We start from the raw sequence: 23,669 nt of genomic DNA on the forward strand, positions 1-23,669 counted from the left end.
GAAGGACCTTTTCTGTTCCAGCATGACTGTGCCCTGGTGTACAAAGCAAGGTTGGTGTGGAAGAACTTGACTGGCCACACAGAGCCCTGACCTCAACGCCATCGAACACCTTTGGGATGAACTAGAACGAAGATTGTGCCTAACGTCACAAATGCTCTTCTGGATAGATGGGCAAAAATCCCCACAGACACACTCCGAAACCTCCTCAGAAGAGTGACAGCTGTTACAGCTGTAAAAGGGCGACCAGCTGTGGATTTAGACTGGGATGTTATGGAAGTTCCTGTAGGCGTAACGGCCAGGTGTCCCAATACTTTTGACACTGTACTGTTTGTTTCCACATTCCAGGAAAAACTAAAAAAAAAAAAAATCATTTATAAAATGTAATCCCCCCCCTTACAGCCCCCCTTGCTTGCAGATCGTATACAGAAGGATGAAAGGTGACTTTTTAACATCCGTAAACATTTAAAGCATAATAATGTTTGCTTTCCAGCTTCCGAAACGGGTTCTGGACCCTCCGCGCCCCCTGAATATGACAAACATGTATAGAGAACTAATGGACCTTCCATCAAACGTTTTTATTGCGCAGAAACTTTTTTCCATAAAGGAGACGGATATTTATTAAATCTAAAGCACAGAGTCGTCAATGAGCCATCTTGGGGGAAGGATCGATGTGTACGAAACAAATGCAAGATAGTTGGGTGAAATAGAGCTGAAGGTATACAGTCTAAAACCGTACATCTGAAATGGTACATACCAGGCCCGGACTGGCTCTTTGCAATAAGGGACATTCTCTCGCTGGGCCGATGGGTTTGTGCGCAACGCTGAAACAGAAGAGTCTCACTAATTGAGAAGTGCATATGAAAAGGTCAGACAAGATAACTGAGTGGGGTTATTTAGTTAGGCTTACGAAGTACATTATAAGCCTGGGTCAGAGTTAATCTGATAAGCAGGGACGTGGCCCGTGTGTCGTTTTTTGCTTTTTGAAGGACCAGCTACCGCGGGTCGCCTGAATGTTCACGATCACCGCACACCTGAGCACTGGTGACACAACCCTGAATCACGGCGTTTTGTATCAAAGTATCATGTGGCCAGATTAGACCCAGTGTTTTTTACTGGGGTGGCAATAGACTAAAATTGCTTATCGGGGGTCCCCATCGGTATCTTTTTGCTGATTGCAAGCATAGCGTTATCCATGAATCTTATCACAACACGCCGCAAACCAATGTTTTTTTTCAGGGGCATGACTTCATATTGTCCTATAGCCCCATCTACTGGCTACAATTGATACACGACATTTAAATATAGAAATGTATCTGCGCCTAGAGAGGCAGTACTGAAGCTTGACAGCTCCAGGGTCTGCGGTGTTTTGTGGAGTCTGCATGTACTCTTGTGTTTACCGTTCCCCTCCGGGTACTCTAGTTTCCTCCTGCAGTGCAAAGACATGTAGGTTGGCATCTGTAAATGGCCAGACTGGACTGGCATCCCATCCGGGGTGTCCCCCTGCCTCATTCCCAGTGCATTCTGGGAGAGGCTCTAAATTCAAAGTCTGCAACCAATCAAGCAAATGAACAGAGCATGTGTACAATAAGTACAACATTACAGCAGAAAAATATACGTGCACTCGTAAAAACCATTAGTCAGTGATTACCATTGATTCATTTAGGCATTGTTTATTTAGGCAAAACGTAACCCAACATTCAGAAAGTCCAGTGACATTATGCTAAAATACAGAACCAGCATACGGAACTGCCACTTTATAATAACCGTGAATTTAATGCACATTATCAATGTACTTATCACATTATTGAGGAACGAAACAATAAACATCGAAATCGATTCACAAAGCAATGTATTTGGAATACCTGTCTTTTGAAAGTTGTGCATCACTGTGGTTTGGTGATTTATGAATGAGACAGTACGAGTTATGTGTTATGATTGTGAGAAAGATGCAGATTTTAAGAATCATAACAAATGGTATAGATGATGTCATGGAATGCTTAATAATGACATTTCCTGTTCACAGAAAATCTGCCATCAAAAACAACAACGACGATGATGATGATGATAAATTTTAAAAAGCGGGACGTAATGGTTCAACAAAGAAGCAAACAAACAGGAAAACATCTATTTCTGAAAAGCAGAACTGAAGCAAGCAGAATGTGCTGTGAGTCCCCGTTCTGTGGAGGTCACGTGATCATCTTGAACAGTATACACCACGGTTTAACAGACAGCTGTCACACATCTGCTACTGGAAGACGTGCTTTTTGTTCACTGTCGAATAGAAAGATACAGCTTCACTAATTGGATACTAATTGGATACTACTAATTCCTTTAATTTTTAAAGGAATTAACCAAAAACACAAACCAATTAACTAACATTTCATGAACCATAAATAAAAATAAACAGCTGAGGTTTTTTTTTTTTATTCCAATTATATTAATACTAAAACACAGTCACACAACAAAGCAGGAGTTCTGCTAGTTAAAAATCCTTCATGGACAAGGTCCGCTGGACAGCAGGGGGCAGCAGACACCCCCTCACAACACTGTCATCAACCCAGACTTGATGCAATCAGAAAGCTTCAGATACTTCCTGTTTGGTATGTAAATAAAAGCAGTGCTTCAACTGAATTGGTCCAGCACATCTCAGTATCTGCTGGTGCTTAATCACATGGGGAGTACCGACAATTGGTGCTGAATAACAAGGGGAGTACCGGCACCCAGTGCTGAATAACAAGGGGAGTACCGGCAATTGGTGCTGAATAACAAGGGGAGTACCGGCACCCAGTGCTGAATAACAAGGGGAGTACCGCCCCCCCCCAGTGCTGAATAACAAGGGGAGTACCGGCACCCAGTGCTGAATAACAAGGGGAGTACCGCCCCCCCAGTGCTGAATAACAAGGGGAGTACCGGCCCCCAATGCTGAATAACAAGTGGAGTACCGGCACCCAGTGCTGAATAACAAGGGGAGTACCGGCCCCCAATGCTGAATAACAAGTGGAGTACCGGCCCCCAGTGCTGAATAACAAGGGGAGTACCGACACCTGTTTTTCCCTTCTTCAAACACAGAATAGAAGGTTGTAGGACATTTCTTTTCTTGAATCTCATTGCCTTTTTTTTATTAATGGATTAATTGATTAATTATACAATTTTGTATAACATACTGCGCTTAACAGATGGTGTCTTTCGACAGCTTTGCAGTTGCATTGTCCAGTGGCTGACACTGGTGAAAAAGCTTTATTGCTGAGTATCACATCAGCTGGCATGAAAACACTGCGCCACTGGATGTACAGGATGGCCATGCAGTGCCTGGCAACTCATGGTCTTCATATTGAGGAGGTTCATTCTGAACAGTTTTACAAAGATATAAAAATACATCACGTAAAAACATTCTTTTTGTCATCAGGGAAGATAATTTATAATGAATAATAAAAAGAGGATTTGTAAAACAAAATTTGTATGCAATGCATCCATTTACATTAAGAGCGGCACATTTAAACAATGTTCATGCCAAAGCCCCATGTGCTTGGATAATAAGAGCTTGCATCGTCAGGCTTGGACTTCTCATCATTTCCTGATTTCAGCAAGGTGGCTGGTTTATGGTTGCAAACTAGACAGATCTCAGCCCAGATGAAAAAGATGGGAGTCTAGAGACCACCTTACACACCCTAAAGCCACATTTACATGCTGAGCATGTAACTGAGTGGGAATTTGACTGTCGTGTTAATGGCTGCATTTACTAAGCTTCACATTTATCCCTGATTGATCTAGTAAATCCACCCATCTTGCAACCACATCACCTGCATGCATGTCTTTGGACTGCAGGAGGAACTGGAGCACCTGCAGGACATGTGGAGAACATGCACACTCCACACACACAGAGCAGAGGTGAGATTCGAACCACCAACCATCTGCTGACCCCGACCCCCCCAGGAGATTCATGTAAAATATATATATATATACTGACCTCCCACCATCACCAGATGTGCAAATTATGTGCAAAAAAGTGTTCAATGTTTGTAATAAAAGGCCTAAAATGATAGACACCCTCCTGGCACTGAGCATTGCCGCGGTGTGTGTCCTGACAGTGCTGTAAAGAGGCTCACGCATGCCACTCCTCTCGCATTCCCCAAAGTGCTCTTGAGTGCACTTCCCCTAAGGCCCTGAGGGTGGCGGTATTGCACGTTTGTTTGCTAGCAGCCCGCTTGGCCCTCAGGCCCACCGGCCACTCGACACGAAGCTCCTGCTGAGCGAGTAGCTGGCATCGGACGCCTTCTGCTTGCCCCAGGCACCAAAGGGCACGACCACGATGGTGCTGTTATCCTCAGAGCCATACTGCTGTGCCTGTGGCATAGAACATGGTGCCGGTGAATTGAGGTCCTGTCTCCACAGGCCACCTCTGCCCTCACCCTGCCCTGCCCATACCTGCTCTGCGATGACCTGGGCAGCCTCCCGCGGGTCTGGGCATTGGCTGATCACATCGCAGATCTCCTGGCTGTTCATGATGAAGTTAATTCCGTCAGTGGTCAGCGCCAGGAAAGAGTCGTGGGCATGCTGCAGCTGGAACAGGAGGACGTTTGGCCCAGGGTGGGGAGGATGGGGGGTAACATCATTACCATGGGAATGTGACACAACCGACCTGATTCTAGGCTCCCGGACAAACTATCACCTTCGGTCCCCTGTAATGTGGTGAGCCCCCTGAATCTGCCTGGGTACCTGTGCCCTTCTAACACCCCCACCTTACAGTGGTTAACATGAGTGCTTAGTTCCACCCCCCCCCCCCGACACTCACGGTGACCCTCTTGGTCTCAGGCTCGGCGATCACGCCCCTGGACTTGAGGTCAAAGTCCCCAATGCTGCGGGTCATGGCCAGCCGCCCGTTGACGTTGGCCTGTCCTAAGCTGTTCCAGGTCACAAAGCCGCCGCTCTTCTTAATCCTGCAGGACATGCATGGGAGCAGAATGACGATGAACAACACTGTAATAATATTTCTTATGTCCTTTGTGCTAGGAGAGCTGTAGGTAGGTTATAACAGCACTGCACCTGTCCTTCTCGTCCTTCCTCTCGGGGGTGTGATCCACCGTCAGCCGCTGTGCCTTCCCCCTGCGGCAGAGCAGGGCACGGCTGTCCCCCACGCTGGCCACCACAAGCTCCACACTGTCCCTCAGCAAGGCCACCGTGGCCGTGGACCCGGAGGTCTGCAGGGAGGCTGTGAGATGCGGAGACACCTGGAGTCACATGGGGTCATGCACTGCCACATACAAACAGGTAAACGCCCATGCTTGCAGTGACATAAGCCATATATGCAGCCAAGTCCAAGTAGTTTGGACCACAAGTCAGGAATTCTCCCTGGATGGCATACCAAGCAAATGCAGGGAACATGCAGACAGACAGACGGCCATACAAACAGACTGCCAGGCAGACATACATACACACCTTTGTATTCATCTTTGTGGTGACATTCATTTCTATGCAATTTAGGGTTAGGGATTTCATTTTTGGCCCTTAGCCAGAGACTTGCTATCAGGGGTAGATCTAGGGATGGCTAGGGGGGGCCATGGCCAGGCCCAGTAAATACGTGGCCACCCCCATAAAAAACTGGCCCCTGATGGCCACCACAATCATGCCACTGCTTGCTGTGCAATTATATGTGTTGTTATAATAATATGTGCGGAAAACATGCAGTCCCACACGCATAGCGCTTTCCCACCGACAAAGAAGCAGTTCTGTTCCAGTTTGTGAACCTATCTTTGGCTGGTTCCAAGTGTTTCCACTAAAATAAAAACAGGTTCAAAACCAAAAAAAAACAGTGACTGTTGAGAACCAAGAATAGTTGGACCCTGAATGGGAACATGACAAAATCATGAGTGGGTGTGTACTATTCTACTTACAGGCACGAAACAAACATGGGTGTGAATGTAATATTTTTAAAGCCCATTGTCTGGTCCCCAAAAGAAACAAAGTTTCTGGCTTTGATTTGGACATCAAATGGACATCAGTTTCAAACCAAATATGAAGGCACTACTATGAAAAGTAAAACACTTACAAGCACAACTGATGGTGCTGCTGAAACAAACAATGGTGGAAACGAAGAGGCTGGTTCCTGGTTGGCTCCTGGTTCTGAACAGGACTGGTTCATAAACCAGAACAGAACCGGTTCTTTGTCAGTGGAAAAGCACTAACAGTTCCAAACTCCAAGTTGCAGACTCATCCATTCCGACTACTGGCCTGTGCAGTCATTCATTTCCAGCATGGAGAGGAGCGGCCCAGTCACATGCCCACATTCTCCAACAGGAATAGGTTGCAAAATCACTTAGAAGATGGCGGTAATAACCAGCCATTAGGGACTTATGGATCAAAGATTAAAGTGCACAGTTATTCATGGATGAGAAATGTCATGTGTGGTTAGTACATCTGCCTGGCCTACAGCATGTGTGTCTGTGCTGCCTAAACATTTGTGCTACAGGTAACTCCCGCCATATCTGCTGGGACTTCCAGAGGCTTCTACGCTGGCGTGCCATCTGGAGTAGGTAGTGCATCACGTGTCTCTGATAGTCTAAACCTAAAGCAGCCCACGGCACCTGGCTTCACCCACAACAACCTGCCAGCGGAGCAGAGTCACGTGGTTTAATGAAGGACTGAAGGTATGTTCAGACACCCAGGCCCTAAATGAGTGTGTAGTAACATTAAAAACACGACGCAATGATGTTAAATGCTACCCCACTATGCAAGGGTGTGGTAGAGCACAGTTATTCAGATGCGACTGAGGGGCTTCTCTGTGTCTAATGTCATGCTAAACCTCTATATTCCCACCGTGGCTATTGCTGTGAGAAAGGAAGGCACAGCACAGTGCAGAAGGTATGATGAATACATGTACACAATGTCCCATGGCTCAGGCATCTTATTCTGATGGGTTCATATCTTTAGTGCTCTTTCAATAAAATGCCTGGATTGAAAGTGACTATATTAACAGGAAGGGATTCGTAAGTAATGAACGAGATGTGTATTGATCATGGGAAAACATTTAAAAGAAATAAAATGCATGAATGTTAATTTGGTGATTATATGACTTTTCATACAGTAGATGTTCTGTATAATTAACATGTCCAACATAAATAATGTATAGCTTAACACGGAGATGCGTGACACATTTCCCTGCAAAATGCTGAATGGTACCGGCACCGCTAATATAGCTAAGGTGAGATGCATTTACAGGGCCTTTATTAAAATGCAGCAATCAGACCGGTGCCGTCAGTCTGCGGACTGCAGAAGGCCCAGTGCAAGTCTAGCTTGCTGCGCTCAGGAAAAGTGCACAGGCCGGTTCTGTGACTAAAACACAGCACTGTGATGAAATGTGGGATGAAACTATCAAGGAGATTCAGAATGACCAAGCACACTAGCTGTACATAAAAACAGTCTGAACGTGTACTCAGTCACTGAAAATGTAGTGTTTGTGTGTGTGTGTGTGTGTGTGTGTGTGTGTGTGTGTGCGAGAGAGATAGAGAAAGGGAGAGAGAGAGAAAGGGAGGATGAGGAACCTTCCATAGTCCGGAGAAGGAAGCGCTGCACTCTATCACCATGGATAATATTTAGCATTCCGCCACCGACTGAGGCCGATCATTAAAATGTCCAGAGCCTGCAGCACTAGAGGCTGCAAGTTGGGGCTGCAGTGGTTCTGGATAACACACAAACATGTGGGACTGTATGCATGGCGTCGGCCAGACAGTGTCAACAGAAAGAAAGACCATCCGGGAGTAACATCTGGGAGTAACATCTGGGAGTAACATCTAGGAGTAACATCCGGGAGTAACAAAGAGCGGAAGCTAGCAGATTAGCACCTGCTGGAAATTCTGACTGTCAGCCAGTCAAGCAGTGGTCAGGGCTGCCCATTGGCTCGTCCTGCCCATAGACTGACCTCCTGGGCTCTTTGCTGACGTTAGACTGCATGTATCTGCCCATCATGCAGTTTACTTTAAAATGCAACTATTTTGTCTATGTTTCTTCTCTTCAGTTAAATAGTTAATCAAAACTTATGTGAGGTACCAATGGCAGAATTACACACTACACACATCCTAGTAAAATAGTAAAGAGTGGTATGTTTAGAGATCAGTTACAAACTAAAAACTGCAAACTATGTAAATGAAAGTATAAATGGATGCTGAAGCACCATCACTTGGGGCTGTGGGGTTTTACCCTCCAGCACTTACCGTTCCCAGACGCATTCAAATGCATTTCAAACGCCTTGTCTACTTCTAGAAAAGCTTTGGTAAGCACCAGCTCCAGGTTGTGCTCTTCATGGACCAGGTCTCTGTAGGCGGGATGTAGCAGCATATTATACGCAGCCGTACATATGTTAAGCGAGATACACATAGCACTTCACATTGCTGTGCATACTCAAAGTGAGGCACACCCAGCAGGCTTTACACAGCTATACGTCCTCTAAATGAGGGGCACATTATTAACAGCCAAATGAGATATTAACAGTCATGTGACGTCATACTGTCAAAAGCATAAGGCCAGCTTAAGTGAGGCATACAGCAGACTGTACTCAGCAAAACGTTACTTAGTAACAGGAAATAACAGGAAATGCATGTGTTAATAACAGGAAGAGCACATGTTAATAACAGGTACTGTCCGGAAGTGCACATTAATACAAAGAAACACATGCATTAATAACAGGAAGCGCACATGTTAATAACAGGTACTATCCGGAAGTGCACATTAATACAATGAAACACATGCATTAATAACAGGAAGTGCACGTTAATAACAGGTACTATACGGAAGTACATGTTAATACAAGGAAACACATGCATTAATAACAGGAAGTGCACGTTAATAACAGGTACTATACGGAAGTACATGTTAATACAAGGAAACACATGCATTAATAACAGGAAGTGCACGTTAATAACAGGTATTATCCGGAAGTACATGTTAATACAAGGAAACACATGCATTAATAACAGGAAGAGCATGTTAATAACAGGTATTATCCGGAAGTACATGTTAATACAAGGAAACACATGCATTAATAACAGGAAGCGCACATGTTAATAACAGGTATTATCCAGAAGTACATGTTAATACAAGGAAACACATGCATTAATAACAGGAAGTGCATGTTAATAACAGGTATTATCCGGAAGTCCATGTTAATACAAGGAAACACATGCATTAATAACAGGAAGCGCACATGTTAATAACAGGTATTATCCAGAAGTGCATGTTAATACAAGGAAACACATGCATTAATAACAGGAAGTGCACGTTAATAACAGGTATTATCCGGAAGTACATGTTAATACAAGGAAACACATGCATTAATAACAGGAAGTGCATGTTAATAACAGGTATTATCCGGAAGTACATGTTAATACAAGGAAACACATGCATTAATAACAGGAAGCGCACGTTAATAACAGGTATTATCCGGAAGTACATGTTAATACAAGGAAACACATGCATTAATAACAGGAAGCGCACATGTTAATAACAGGTATTATCCGGAAGTGCACATGTTAATAAGAAGAAACGCCACATTAACAGGATGTAAGAACAGGAAGAATACATGTTAATTACAGAAAGTGCATGTGCTAAAAACAGGAAATGAATGTGTTAAAAACAGGAAATGCGTGTGCTAAAAACAGGAAATGCGTGTGTTAAAAACAGGAAATGCGTGTGTTAAAAACAGGAAATGAACGTAAATAAAAGGAAGGCCTGGCATCACCTACTTTATGTATGTCTCCATGTGCTTATGGCAGAAATCAGCCGCCTGTGGTCCGCCGTGGCCATCGAATACAGCAAAGTAGAGGATGCTGCCATTCACCTGGCTGACCTGGAAGTGGTCCTCGTTCTCCTTGCGCTGGCCGATGTGGGAAGCACAGCCCACTTTGGACAGGCTCACCTTGGGGATGGGTTTGCCATAGCGGATGCTGGGGGGCAGCAAAATGGGCTCATCAATGCGATTGTCCCAGATGCCGAAGGAATCCCAGGTGGTGGGGCGGCCGCTGCTGTCTGGGTCGAAGCGGGAACTGCTGAGCACTCTGGGGGACGTGTGGAGGTAGCGGTGGTCTTGCTGCCGGAGCCCCAGGCGCAGCCCGCAGGCCCCAGCCAGGCTCAGCCGAGTCGCTGTGCACATGGTGCCGCCACGACACGGGCCGGCCGGAAGGAAGTGGGCTGTCAGCCGGCCCAGACGCAGCCCGCAGGCCCCAGCCAGGCTCAGCCGAGTCGCTGTGCACATGGTGCCGCCAGGACACGGGCCGGCCGGAGGGAAGTGGGCTGTCAGCCGGCCCAGACGCAGTCCTGCTCTCCTGTAACCTGGAGCTGGAAAAGAAAAGACCAAACCATGAGCTTTAGGGAAGGAATCACAACAGTGTTCACTCTAGTTTTCTTCTGCTACAATTTTCAATCCATGGCTGAGACACAGTAATGCAGAGCCAAGCATTGAGCGGGTGAGTGAGCTAGTGGCAGCTCCTGGGATTATGCAAGGCAGTCCTTCAGCTGTTTACAAAGCAGCTCGCTCACTCTCTCCCTTCCACTCCTTCAGCTGTTTACAAAGCTGCTCGCTCACTCTCTCACTCTCTCCCTTCCTCTCCTCCTTCCTCTCTCTCTTCCACACATAGTACTACAAATCCCAATGCATCGTTTACTTTGTCTACTGTCTACATTATTTTTTAAAGTCATGCATCCTTTTTTATATTATTTTAAGTGAGGTGATGTTTTCAGTTCCTGCTTGGCTCATATCATTATTTACAGAAGGATACATTAATCCTTTAAGAGCAGTGTGATCTTTTTGGCACCAAAAGTGTATATAAATCCACCCAAGCCTACTGGAATGAGGTGAGCTTTTCTCCATCTTTTACATTATAATGGTGTTTCCAGGCAGGTTTTAACTGAGAACGTGCCCGTAAGCATGTACATTTCTCTGACGCAGACCGTGTCCCCTGTGACCTGCAGCCAGGCACAACAAGTCAGATAAACATCAGGTGACCGAAAAAGGTCCCCTTCGTAACACGCAATTGACACAGCTTCATACATCCGAAACATTAGAGATAAATACCTACTAATGCGATACGATACGATGCGATGCAAAAGAATATGATGCTACGCGATTCAATATAGTACATAAGCAGAGACACTTCACAGAGCCACACATAGTATTATAAATCCTAACGCACGGCTCCAAACAGTTGAGGTTTGCTTGTGGCAGCGGATTTTCGCATTGAACACTGGACTGAGCCTACCCAAGCTGCGCCGAGCCGCCTATCTAACCGGCTGCTGTAAAGCTTTAAAGCGGGACGGCCTGTCATCATTAGGTACAGCCTTGTTATTCCGTAACGTGTAGCATTGCAGTCCGGTATTTCTGCGGGTTCGCCTGCATTCGGCTTTATTTACCAGGGTATTATAAAGGCATGACTTGAAATAATCCATGTCTCGCTGATCGTCGAGTCTCTGAGCTCTGCGTTATAAAATAAGAAACTTCAGCAGTGCGTCCTATTACCTTACCGTATCTGTTGAGGAAAAAGACCTGTTTGATGTTAAAACGCCCCGGAAAGGTAGCAATAACAGCGTTTCCTTATTTTCGGTGCGTCCCCTGTAGGCAGCGAGTCATCCAAACCTCTGGGGGCTCGACCAGAACCGCCCACTAACGTCACCATCCACCAATCGCAAGCCGAGAAACTCAGTCGCGCAGCCAACGGGAGGCTGGGATCTGGTGGGCGTGTTTGTTTTGGTTAAGGCGCCTGTGACAGGTTTTGGAAACTGAAAGAGACGTGACTGCGCTACGTTAATGATTGAAAAACGAATCATATAAAGCAAACCCTTTACACAGAAAAGCGCAAGGCAGACATTAATAACATCCATCATTCATCTTTCCTTTTAGACAGTAAATGGCGCAGCAGAACTTAAAATACAAAATAAAACTCTAACAGAAAACACTCTATTCAGATATCCAATGTATTCACCCTGTGGGATTTTATATCCAGACTGCAAAGACCCAGATATGTGAGATCTTTCCTTCTGGCATCCTGTATGTATCTTTACATGCTGTCTTGTGATTACCTGTCTTTTCCCATAAAATATTTTATTGTAATTTATAATATTGTATAAATATTATGCAGCTGTATATGTGAGCAGTGTGTGTGGCTGAGTGAGTTACAGTGGTGTCCCTGTGGTCAGAAGGTCCTTAGTTCAAGTCCTAGAGTTATCAGAGTGATGTTATCATTGGGCCCTTGAGCGAGGCCCTTAACTCCCAGTTCCTTCAGGGACTACCAGGCCTGTCCTTCAGAGCCCTACTCCCCTGCATCAGGATCCATCCCTGTTTGACCAGCCTGTCCTCTTTTTGCTGTGTTTCATAAGTTTAACACCCTTTTGTGTCAGTAGTATGCACCATTAACTTGGCAGCCACTACACTCAGCTTCATCGAATCAGTTATCTTAGGTGTCATCTGTGAAATCAGTTGTAGTCTTATGCATAAAGGCCACTGGAAACACTAAATATGTCACGTGAGTCTATAATTATATATGAACAAATAATACATCCAACGAAGCAATTGCAATAATTCATGCAAGAAATGATCGACTCACGCTCATGCATATTATGCTTTTAATGTTATTTGGAGATCATTTTGGAGTTATAATAATAGGTACTGTGTTACTAATAAAGTTAAAGAGGTTTCGTTTAAAATAATGTTTATTTTACCCAGCAAAACAGGTTCTCCAGAGATCTACAAATGATAATGATGTACCGTTTGTGAAAATGATACTGAAACCATCTCCCATCGTTTGTATGACTGTGTCCATGTAAAGTTACTTTGCATAGATGCGGAATATTGGTTTCATACCTGTACATTTCTTGTGGGAAAAAATTAACTGGATAAACATGACATTATATTTTACTATGTAAAAAGTGATATTTATGGTGAAAGGGATTGCGTAAAGGTTTTAAAATGTTTTCGTAATTTGGATCTCTTTATAATACCCCTCATTCTGATCATTGTAAATTAGCCTATTTTGTTGAATTGAGTTAGATCGGACAAGGGGGCTTTGTCGCTGTGAGCGACGCGGGCTCCTCCTCACAGCTTTATACAGTTACCGTATATACAACGATGGTCCCATAAGATTATAATACTTCGTAAAGACAATGAACAGCTATGTTACTGGTTTATGTATTTACTGTTATATGTTGTGTATCCATCTGCATTTTAGTGTTTACTGTAAAATAGTATGCCGTTTTACGCTTAGTGTGTATGCTCACCTAGATGTATGTTCGTCTAACGACGCTTTTGTCAGCGTATAGGAAACTTTGATTTGATTTGGACGCACCCAATATTTCTCCATCACCGACCGATCAATCGGTTTGTACTGAAATACGTACGTGTGTCTATCTGCGAATAAAAAATAAGCAGGTGAAAAACCCATATAACTATCAGCTGACCAGCAAGTCAAATGGTTCCACTGATAATTTCCAGCAAAACACGAACATGTTATTTTATCACAGCAAAATAATACGAAGCGCCTTTGGTATGTGAGTAATGCGGTATTACTCAGTAAGTTTCGTTTCTGATCGGGTTTCGTCTCTGACCGGGTTTCGTTTTCTGTTTTCTGATGTCACCGCGTCAGAAACGCAGATATATAAAGATGGGATGGACCTGCCAGTTTTACTTCACTTGCAGTATTTTATGTCCAGTCTTCGTCATTCACCCATCCTGTAATCCACGGGCGTGTTTCTTCAATCTGCTTCAGATACTTTGGTAAAGCGAATGATCTAGGATATTCGGAGACGAGTTTTGCGCCTGGAAGCAACATAGTGTAATGTATTCCTGGGGAGAGAGTGCTCTCGGGGATGCAGGGCAGACCGACGGACTTGATCTGGACTATGAGCTCCTCAGTGAGAGGGACATATTATCTGTCGGAAGGGAAATAACTGCATTTCTCCAGCGAAATGAGGAAAGCACTTTCTACCTGCGTGAAATCAAAACACAGGAAACAAGTAAGCATTTATTTGACTGACAGAGGGATTGTATCATGGAAGCTTTCAGTTGTGGATATTTAATTATTGTAGGTGTTTTGTATTTCCCGAACTCTGTTCATTTTAGACACTTGTTTAGAGAAGGTCAGGATTCCAGTAAGTGACTTTCAGTATTTGCATACATTGCAGCTCTAGTTGTTCAAACATGTTGACATTAAAATCAAATGAACCTGTTCCAATGAACCGTTATCAATGAAGGACGATTCCTTTATTCGCTGGTTTCCTGACTACGCGCGAGCACGGAAGCGGGGAAGCAGCAGCCAGAGCCGAGGAATCGGGTAATTGAGGGTTTATTAAAAGGGAGACAAAGCAGGAACATCGAACAGATGCGAGACGTCTTCAATGACCGGACTGGGGAAAACATACCTAACGCAGACTTAAATATATTGGACTAATGGCAGCAACAAGAAACAGCTGGTAAACACGGGGATTCCATACGATGCAGATGGCACAAAACCAGGGGGCAAGGAGGCAAAGGGCGGGGGGGAAATAGGGAGCCGGAGAGAACCCTGGCGGGCAGAAAGCAGGAGCCGCAGGGGCAGCAGGCGATCGTGAGGCCAGAGCTGAAGAGACCCTCAGCAACCGTGAGGCAGGAACACCGAAGGGGGTGAGGAGGAAGGTGAAGGGACTGACGGTGGAGGCGAGGATGGAAGTGAAGGGGACAATGGAGGAGGGAGGAGAAGCCACTGACGAGTCAAAACCGGGGGCGTTGGAGGAGGGACAGCAGCTGCCCGATGAGGCACTGCAGGGGGGACCAGCAGGCGACCACCGAGCCAGAGCCAGAGGACCCACTGGCGACTGCCGAACCAAAGCCAGAGGGATCAAAGGCGAGCCAGGAGGCAGGGCGGGTGGGTCCTGATCCCTGCACAGGTGTCCTCTCCGTCTTCAGGACACCGAGAGCCGAGGCCTTGGCTGAGATGGGGTGGGGTGACCCACCGGAGGGGTTCAGTGGGGCAACCATCAGGGTGATCCACGAGGCGTCCCACTCAAGCTCCTCCTCCGCCAAAGGGGAAAGGAGCACTGGTCCGGTAGTCCAGGACCTCCTCGGGGATAGGGACTGGGGCCATTGGAGCCGGGGGTACTGGAGCAGGGTCCGGGGGATCAGGGACCTCCTCTGGGACAAGGCATGGGAGCAGGGTCCAGGGGATCAGGGACCTCCTATGGGACAGGAGCCAGGGGGGTTGTGGGCACTGGAGCAGGAATCTTGGTGGGCGGAGCAGGGGTTTGCGCCATGGTTTCGGGCGCCACCCATTTGGGGATCTTGGGGACCTGCTGGCTAGCATCCCCAACAGATCTGGCCCTTTTCATGGTCAGGCGCGTGCCCAGGAAGGGGCAAGTTGCCGGCGCTGACAGCGAAGCGGCGGGAAGTTGCTCTGCGAACGTAGGCAGTGTAGCAGAGGTGATGCGGGCTTCAGGTACCTGCTCAGGCAAAGCAGCAGTGGTGATGTCAAGCGTGAACACTGCCGGGTTCAGAATAGGGAGGGGCTCTTCCCGACACCCGGCAGGGGAAGCAGCAGGGATCGAGAGGGCCTCTTCCTGCCATCTCCGGTTCTTCCGTTTTCTCCTCCTGGCAGCTTTCGCCGGAGTCAGGTAGCTCCGACAGCGGACCATAGGGCAGCACTTTTGCTAGGTGCGTGTCTCCAGGCAGGGACATTTCCTCCAGGATGTGGAGGAAATACCTGGTAAACACAAGGATTCCACACGAGGTAGATGAGGGGGCATGACAGCAGGCCTGTTACACTGTACGCCATGTGAACATCCATGTGTTTTCTCTTCAGAGTCCTTTCATCTGAAGGGGAAGATACACACGCTGCACTGTGGTGCCTGTCATGTTGTTGTGGTCACAGCAAAGGGCAAAGTATACCAGCTGGACTGTGGGCAGCCAAAAAGCAACCCCAGGTACATGGATATCAGTCTAATCAATACAACCTGTACAGTACTGCTGTTTAACATTAGTTATTATGTTTACTTTATGCCAGTATTGTTACATAATAATAATAATGATAATAATAACAAGAACAGCGGTGTCATTACAGATTTTGGGCCCTATGAAGGCATATGATAGTGGACCCCCAAACCAGACCACATTTTTTAGGACCCCTTTCACTCAGGGGCCCTTGGAATTGTCCTAACTTCCCCCCCTATTGACGCTCCCAATCACAATCATGATGATCATCAATTTAATCAAACTAATATCAGCTTCTTGACTGTGTTTTTAAGGTATTTGCATCTCAACAAGGTGGTACAGGTTGCCTGTGGAGACAATCACTCTGTACTCCTTAGGCAAGGTAATGGCAGGATGGCACAGCATGTGGAAAACAGCAGATTTTAGCAAGTCAGCAGTCAAGAGAATGACCGAGATTACTCTCTATCCTCTGACTGTACGCAGATGGACAGATCTTCACCTGGGGGTGCAACTCCAGTGGTCAGCTGGGTCTTGGGAACAGAGAACCCAGTAAAATGCCCCAGTCTCTACTGGGCCTGGCAGGGATCCCCCTGGCTCAAATAGCTGCTGGAGGCGACCACAGTTTGGCTTTGTCTGTCTCAGGAGCTGTATTCAGCTGGGGGAGCAACCGCAGGGGGCAGCTGGGCCTGGGAGACGTGACTGGTGAATCTTTAAAATCTGTTCCGTCTATTTAGGCAGCGAAGGCCAAGGTCATGTGTTTTTAATGTAACTGTTTTCAATCAATTCAATTAACTGAATGGAACTGAAACTGCTTTTAAAGAATTATTATAGTTACCACTGCACACACCTTAAGTGTACTGTGTATTACTGTTTGTTTACAGATCGTGATAGGCCTGTTCCAGTGAGATCTTTACATGGGAAGAAGACGATCTACATTTCCTGTGGGGGGGAGCACACTGCCACTTTGACACAGGTCACAGAAAATGCATTTCTGGTTCTCATTGTGAAGTTCAGAGTAAATGTAAAAGGTGCATCGAGGACAGAAAAATCCCAATCCGCACAAATATAACAACTGAAAAAGAGGGCTGTATACCAATGGGCCAGTCTAACAGAATATATGCAAATTAACTTATTACTCTCTATGTCCACATGTTCTCATGTTCTCGTTTGTTACCCTGTATGGGCAAAGAGAGGCCTCATGTTCACGTTTGTCACCCTGTATGGGCACAGAGAGGCCTCATGTTCACGTTTGTTATCCTGTATGGGCACAGAGAGGCATCATGTTCACGTTTGTTATCCTGTATGGGCAAAGAGAGGCCTCATGTTCACGTTTGTTATCCTGTATGGGCACAGAGAGGCATCATGTTCACGTTTGTTATCCTGTATGGGCACAGAGAGGCCTCATGTTCACGTTTGTTATCCTGTATGGGCACAGAGAGGCCTCATGTTCACGTTTGTCAACCTGTATGGGCACAGAGAGGCATCATGTTCTCGTTTGTCACCCTGTATGGGCACAGAGAGGCATCATGTTCACGTTTGTCACCCTGTATGGGCACAGAGAGGCCTCATGTTCACGTTTATTACTCTGTATGGCCTCAGGGAGGCCTTGTGTTCACATTTGGATCTGGAGAATTTGGCCAGCTGGGGCACAACTCAGACAGAGACGAGCTGCACCCTCGCCTGGTGGCTGAACTCTGGGGGGCGCCAGTGACTCAGATCGCGTGTGGAAGGTATTGCAATTCAGTTATTCTGTTTGTCAGTCTCTGAAATTAAAAATAGATGGAAATCTGTGAAATTTTTTGTCTCCCTCGAAGGTACCACACACTTACCTATGTTACATCTTTGAAAACAATCTATGCTTTCGGCCATGGTCAACAGGGACAGCTTGGAAATGGACTGACCACAGATCAGAATATACCACTTCCTGTTCACTTACCAACAGGTATTCATGTCATTTACATGTGTTAAAATATCTGTACATGTTGCCATGATAATTCACAGAAATGTCCATTACGGTATCAGTTGTTCCTCCGGATCTCGAGCCCTGTGCTTTCAGAAAGAGTGTGTGTCCTTTCACTAATTTCATGTGTGTTTCGTAATATTTCAGAGCACCGAGAGTGTGGACTTCGCAGAATCCTTGCTGGTGAAAATCAGTGTTTTGCACTTTGGTGTCCTGCTCAGGTAGGATGGTGCAAAGTATAAATGCGCCTTGTTGGTTCCAGTAGCCTGACCCTGTACAGTCCGGCACGCAGAGATGAGAAAAGCACAACACATGTTTTATTTTCAGGGACCTGAAAACTGCAGCACTTTGGAGGGAATTCCCACCATAGATGACAAAACAGTCAACAATTGGTTGTCCAGATGTGATTCAGAGTCACGGAAAACAAAAAAGTCAGTTTTAAATGTAGCTACTTTCTTCCACTCTGACATTTTCAGGTCTGCAGCTGCTGATCAGCATTTACTCTTCTCTTTCAGGGAAATAACTCAGCTTTTTTCATCGGCTTCCTGTATTAATGGGAGCTTTCTCCGGCAGGGGTAAGAGTCATTAACACCAGTCACTGCTTCTTCAGCCATCGATGCCTTCTCGTGTAACGGTATCGCTCATGTTGTGTTTTGCCTTCATCTCAGCCATGACAGGTTTTGCCGAACCAGACCCAAAACCTCTAGCCTGGACTTATCTCTTGCACGTCAGACATTTGAGAAGCTTGGAAGAAACGAGGAGGTCTTGATGCAGGTATGATTAAGTGCAGCTAACTAGGCCACCTGGTGACCTTTTTCTGCAGATCACAGACTGGACTCTCGCTTTTCTAGACAACTTATTGGCTGACGATTGGAAGACACAGTTCTTCAAACTCTTCAATTTTCAGGTTTTATCCGTGGTTCTGAAGAATCTGCTGCCATCTCTGAGCACAGTGGCTGCTGATGTGGAAGGGCTGAGGGTCTACCTGATCCTGCCTGAGCTCATCAGGGTTCTGCGCACACAGCAGAATATCAGGGACCTCAGCCTCGCTTTTGCCGAAGCCGTTCTACCCCATGTCGATATGGGTAAGGATCCAATGCCAGTTCACTCCTTGACCCAATAAACACTCCATGTGCTGTGATTGCTTGTTTTTTGTGACATAGGATGGTAAAATATTGATGGTGCGCATGGAAGGTGTATAATTATTTGATCGAGGTCCATGCTTCTAATTTTCTCAGCGGTCTTATGGTCGGAGCTTCCTTTCAACTTCTTCAAGGACCTTGTTAAGATCTTTCGCTCAGTGTTGTCAGCTTTCCTGCATGAGATGCGGACTGAGTGCACAGGTGACTCAGACTGGAAACTGAAACTGGAGAATATCGCGATCCTTCTGCACAGGCTCTCTGAGGTATCCTGCCATGATCACCTGCTTACCAACTGCTTTATTGTCAAACGTCATATGGATCTCAGATACTACATAATTCTGAACTTCATATATTGATCTGTTCACCTTGCGTGCAGGTTAACCTCAGATCTGGTAGAAAAATAGACGAAAGTAACTTTTACATCAGTGAGATTAAACTCTACTTTCGTGATGTGAGTATTCAATCATTGTAATTATTATTATATTATCATTAAATCGATGTTTGCTGAATAAAACTGGAATTAACTTTTTTCTCCAGCTGCAAGAACAGTCGCTCAGAAATAAAGTACTATTCATGGTACATTTTATACATATTTATATATTTCGCCAGCAGTGGCTTGGAAATCGAGGTAGATGGCTTTTAACATAATTTTCCATTTCAGAAAATCCTAAATCTTCTGTCACAGTACCCTGCATTCTTTGACATGGAGTCTAAATGCGTGATATTTAAAATTAACTTCTGGATTAACTTTTTTGAGGTAAGATCCTTTAGTAAAGTGTGTTTTAAATTCAGTTTTTAGACACGACACTCAGAAATAAGACAATGTCTTGCACTTGGAAAAGTACAGTTTGAACTTTCCAGCCAACAATATTCCGTAAAAGTAGAGGTACCCATTGATAATACAGCAGGATTATCTGGTACTTTGGTTCTGACAGAGAGAAGCTTCTGAAAACCCATTTGAGCAGAACTCCCTGTATGTAAACAGGAAGTCGCTGTTGGCTGACACACTCCACCATCTCCGCAACGTCTCCCGGAACTTCTGCTTGCCTTTGCAGGTTACTACACTTTCTAGGAGATAATCCCACAGTTTGTAGGAATCAGTCATATGCTATCAGTTGAGCACGATGTTTCTTTCCTTCAAAATATTAGTCATATGAGAATGTTACATACTGAACACCCAATACTGACATGCCTGTCATTTTATGCTTAACATTAACGGCTGATATGTGGCTCTGCATTACGAGTCTGACTGACTCTTCACTTGCTTGACCTCCACTGCTGTTCCATTCCTGTTCCAACCCTTACTGGTGTATTAGACCCCTAGTTAGAGTTTAGAGGGCTTGCCTTTATTGTCTCGAAATGCCTTTACATGTTTACTGACTACTGGTATCCAGGTGAAGTTTCACGAAGAGGACGGTGTTGATCATGGAGGTGTTTCTCAAGAATTCTTCTCCATACTCGGAAGGGAATTTCATTCAATGAGGCCACACATGTTTGAATTCTTTGAAGACTCCAGGCTTGTTTGGTTCACCTCAGAGGTTTGTTTGAAGGTCTCAGCAGTGCCTTTTTGGAATATTTTATTTGCAGAATGTTTTCAGATCCTGCATGAATAATGACGTCTAAGTTGAGTCAGGTTTTCTGCTGCCCTTTTAGGTCCAGTGTGACCCTGACCTGTTCCTGTGGCTCGGTGTTCTCTGTGGTATGGCCTTGTACAACTTCTGCATCATCAACTTCCATTTCCCCCTGGTGCTGTTTAAGAAGCTACTGAGCCACAAGCCCACACTGAAGGACCTAGAAGACCTCTCTCCAGTAGAAGCCAGGTGCTTCCTCTGCCGGTGCTGAACAGCACTGCTCTGCTTTTTAATGCTAACTGCTTAACAGCTTAACATTTTCTCTAAATTAGGAGTTTGAACGAGGTCCTGAAAGAAGAGGAGGATTTTGTAGATCAGCTGGACCTGGACTTCACAGTGAGCTTCACTCCCATCACACAGTAAAATATTCACTCAGGCACTCCATACAGTTGATCACTTATTACATTTTGTTCCTCTCTGATAGGCAAAAGGACATGAACTAGTTCCAAATGGACGAGAGAAGCTTGTTACCAAATTCAACAGGTACGTCATTTGTGACCTCAAAGTTCTACTTTTGCAGGTTTTAGTTTTTTGTGATTTGAATGAGCAATTTTAGTATGTTAATCGGTTATACTGTTTATTACAGAAGCATGTAATGCCTGCAGCATAATAATGACATTGACAGCTCATCTCGCTCTCCTACAGATGTGAATACGTAGATGCCTACGTCAATTATGTATTCAATGTATCGGTCAAGCAACAGTTCAGCGCATTTGCTGAAGGATTTTCCCGCGGCTGTCCGAATGAGAAATGGAAAATGTTTGTACCAGAGGAGCTTCTTGCAGTTTTCACTGGAAATGTCAACTACGAATGGGAGGAGCTGCGGAAGGTAAGGCCTCCTTTTGCTGGCCCTGAGCTGGCAGCCGACGCTGCGAGCCCCGACTGGCAGCCACGTCTGCCTGGCCTCCTCTCCACACTTCCCGCCTTCTGCTCGTATTGCCACAGAATGCCACATATAAGGGCTACAGCGCCGACCACGAGAACATCCAGCGTTTCTGGAGCGTCTTTGCGGAACTCTCAGAACAACAGAAGAAAAACTTCTTGTGTAAGTTCTCTGTGCACCATGCTGCCCTGAGTACAGACTAAACGTTCATATTTCCGCTCTAGCAAATAACAAAAAACTTGATTTTTGCAAGGAACATGCTGCGTACATTTATTGAATGTAATATATTTATTACGTTATATTTATTTCCAGTATATTTGTTTTTTCTGACGATATTGTGGTTTCTTGGCGAAATCTCCCTCGCTTGTCTCGTTAGCATGGTGACCCTTTGTGCTCCCTCTATCTTAGCTTTCATGACCGGAAGTGACCGCCTGCCAGTGGGAGGGCTCTCTAAAGTCTGTCTGGAAATTGTCAAGTACAACAAAGAGGGCCCAGATGACTACTACCCTGTGGCCAACACCTGCTACCGCGTGTTACACCTCCCCAACTACAGCAACATGGAGACCCTGAGGGAGAAGCTCCTGCACGCTATTCAGTTCTATGAAGAGTTCGGAGAGAGATAGATGGCCAAGAAGCGGACACATGTTTGTTGGAGGGTGTGTGAGTGTGTGAGACTGTGTGAGTGTGTTATTGAGCATCTGTGTTAGTAAGAGTTTTTGTGTTTGTGTAAGTGAGTGAATGAGCGGGTGAGTGACTTTGAGTGTGTGAGAATGAGTGAATTAGGGAGCGAGTGTGTTAGTGAATGAGAGTGTTTGTGAGTGAGTGAGTGAGTGAGAGTGTTTGTGAGTGAGTGAGTGAGTGAGTGAGAGTGTTTGTGAGTGAGTGAGTGAGTGAGTGAGAGTGTTTGTGAGTGAGTGAGTGAGTGAGTGAGAGTGTTTGTGAGTGAGTGAGTGAGTGAGTGAGTGAATGAATGGCTAAAGGAATGACTGCTATTATTGGTCAGACTCACCTGTACACTGTCATGTGCCTTATCTGACACAATTAGTAAGAAATTTAGTTAGAAGAGATAATATTTAGATAATGTATAGAAAAATATATTTATTCTGTTTGAGGAGGCAGTGAGTGTCACAAAAAAGACCAAAGTGTGAGTTTATATGTCATATACTGATATATATTGATGCTGCCAAATTTACTGTGAGTTCAGGTAAAGAAAAAATAAAACACTGAAGAGCAGTTAGATCAGCGTCTGCTTGAGCTGTTGTCCCGACTCACAGTGAAAACAGGCATTTAGAATAATTAGGAATAATTTCTAAATCCTTATACTTGTATTGCCTTATTTGCTATTTAAGTCCCAGGGATGTACTGTGGATACTGGACACCACTTGTTGCTTTTCATCATTTCTGGGACACCACAAACTGGAATAGCAGGAAATGACTGCTGGGTTCCACTTACAGGAGACATGACATCCGCTTTCCTCGCGATGCCTCTGTCCGTCTGCCATTTTTCCTGATTGTTGGAATGGTGTCCAAGGCCTCTAGTTTTGAGACGCTGTCTGTTGGGAATCTGCAAAACCCAGATGGTCACCAGATTGGCTGGCCAATCACAAGGCATATAGCTGGATTTTGCTCAAAATGGCCGTAATAAGTGTATGCTTTAAAAGCCAGCATGTGCTGAAAAGTCTGTCTGCCTTCAGATTGGTAGTCTGACATTATACAGCCGTGGAAAAATTTAAGAGACCACAGCACAATTTTTTATTTCATTCATTTCTCAATTTATGGGGGTGTGAATAATATATGATGATGTAAGGGGTTAGCAAGGGTGGGGTGAAACTGGTGGCAACAGGCCATGATCCTAAAGGGATGCAGAGTTGCATGAGGTCATGACCTTTGAGGTTATCACACACTGCACGTGGACAAGAGCCCCTGCCTTAAGCAATGGGGTAGAAGATTGCCTTTTAAGGGGAGGTGCAGAAATGTAAAAAAACCTGAGTGTTTTCTTTGTTCGGGGGTCCACTTCTTTGGATTGGGGAGGCTCTTTAAGTGCCTCCCTTAATAAAGTAACTTTATCTTAAGTCACGTCAGGTTTATTCACTTCATGCCTGGAGCTAAACAGCAT

At 45.2% G+C, this 23,669-nt stretch overlaps 2 protein-coding genes and 1 long non-coding RNA gene across 9 annotated transcripts; 2 read left to right on the top strand and 1 right to left on the bottom strand.

Annotated features, from left to right (window-relative positions):
• Positions 1-1,654: 1,654 nt before the first annotated feature.
• LOC125704876 (protein phosphatase 1K, mitochondrial-like) lies at positions 1,655-11,659 on the bottom strand. Of its 2 annotated transcripts, none has more exons than XM_048971008.1 (7): positions 11,509-11,659; positions 9,735-10,326; positions 8,208-8,308; positions 5,044-5,209; positions 4,793-4,937; positions 4,426-4,560; positions 1,655-4,344 (listed from the first exon to the last, which is right to left on the bottom strand). In XM_048971008.1, exons 2-7 carry the CDS (start codon positions 10,241-10,243, stop codon positions 4,213-4,215), a joined length of 1,188 nt encoding a protein of 395 aa, XP_048826965.1. In that variant the 5' UTR covers positions 10,244-10,326; positions 11,509-11,659; the 3' UTR covers positions 1,655-4,212. The 2 variants fall into 2 exon arrangements, with proteins under 2 accessions (XP_048826965.1, XP_048826966.1); XM_048971009.1 differs by having other exon boundaries at positions 11,398-11,526.
• Positions 8,707-9,552, top strand: LOC125704877 (uncharacterized). The gene is made up of 4 exons (XR_007381271.1): positions 8,707-8,845; positions 8,990-9,135; positions 9,210-9,353; positions 9,426-9,552. It is a non-coding gene; the product is annotated as an uncharacterized LOC125704877 (long non-coding RNA).
• Positions 11,660-13,631: 1,972 nt separating the features above from the next.
• On the top strand, positions 13,632-23,625 carry LOC125704799 (probable E3 ubiquitin-protein ligase HERC3). 6 transcript variants are annotated; one of them, XM_048970829.1, is made up of 24 exons: positions 13,632-13,992; positions 15,810-15,930; positions 16,252-16,319; positions 16,421-16,639; positions 16,819-16,910; positions 17,537-17,667; positions 17,752-17,879; positions 18,045-18,118; positions 18,225-18,328; positions 18,413-18,472; positions 18,566-18,671; positions 18,805-18,982; positions 19,136-19,302; positions 19,416-19,490; positions 19,577-19,615; positions 19,701-19,796; positions 19,975-20,094; positions 20,434-20,577; positions 20,693-20,859; positions 20,943-21,006; positions 21,095-21,153; positions 21,316-21,499; positions 21,616-21,715; positions 21,962-23,625. In XM_048970829.1, the coding sequence occupies exons 1-24, from the start codon at positions 13,815-13,817 to the stop codon at positions 22,174-22,176; spliced, it is 2,889 nt and encodes a 962-aa protein (XP_048826786.1). In that variant the 5' UTR covers positions 13,632-13,814; the 3' UTR covers positions 22,177-23,625. The 6 variants fall into 6 exon arrangements, with proteins under 6 accessions (XP_048826786.1, XP_048826785.1, XP_048826787.1 ...); XM_048970828.1 differs by lacking the exon at positions 13,632-13,992 and adding an exon at positions 14,018-14,879; XM_048970830.1 differs by lacking the exons at positions 13,632-13,992; positions 19,577-19,615 and adding an exon at positions 14,018-14,879.
• The last annotated feature ends 44 nt before the right edge of the window (positions 23,626-23,669 follow it).

Source organism: Brienomyrus brachyistius, chromosome 12 (assembly GCF_023856365.1).
Source record: "Brienomyrus brachyistius isolate T26 chromosome 12, BBRACH_0.4, whole genome shotgun sequence".
NCBI classification, from domain to species: Eukaryota; Metazoa; Chordata; class Actinopteri; order Osteoglossiformes; family Mormyridae; genus Brienomyrus; species Brienomyrus brachyistius.

Excerpts from the sequence above, each read along its gene's own strand:
- LOC125704876 (XM_048971008.1), bottom strand. The coding sequence starts at position 10,243 with ATGTGCACAGCGACTCGGCTGAGCCTGGCTGGGGCCTGCGGGCTGCGT. Across the intron at positions 5,210-8,207 it reads TTTGAATGCGTCTGGGAACG|CCTCCCTGCAGACCTCCGGG; the intron begins GTAAGTGCTGGA and ends CGCATCTCACAG. Across the intron at positions 4,561-4,792 it reads CTGAGACCAAGAGGGTCACC|CTGCAGCATGCCCACGACTC; the intron begins GTGAGTGTCGGG and ends CTCCTGTTCCAG.
- LOC125704799 (XM_048970828.1), top strand. The coding sequence starts at position 14,678 with ATGGAAGTGAAGGGGACAATGGAGGAGGGAGGAGAAGCCACTGACGAG. Across the intron at positions 18,473-18,565 it reads GGGAGCTTTCTCCGGCAGGG|CCATGACAGGTTTTGCCGAA; the intron begins GTAAGAGTCATT and ends CCTTCATCTCAG. Across the intron at positions 18,672-18,804 it reads ACGAGGAGGTCTTGATGCAG|GTTTTATCCGTGGTTCTGAA; the intron begins GTATGATTAAGT and ends TTCAATTTTCAG.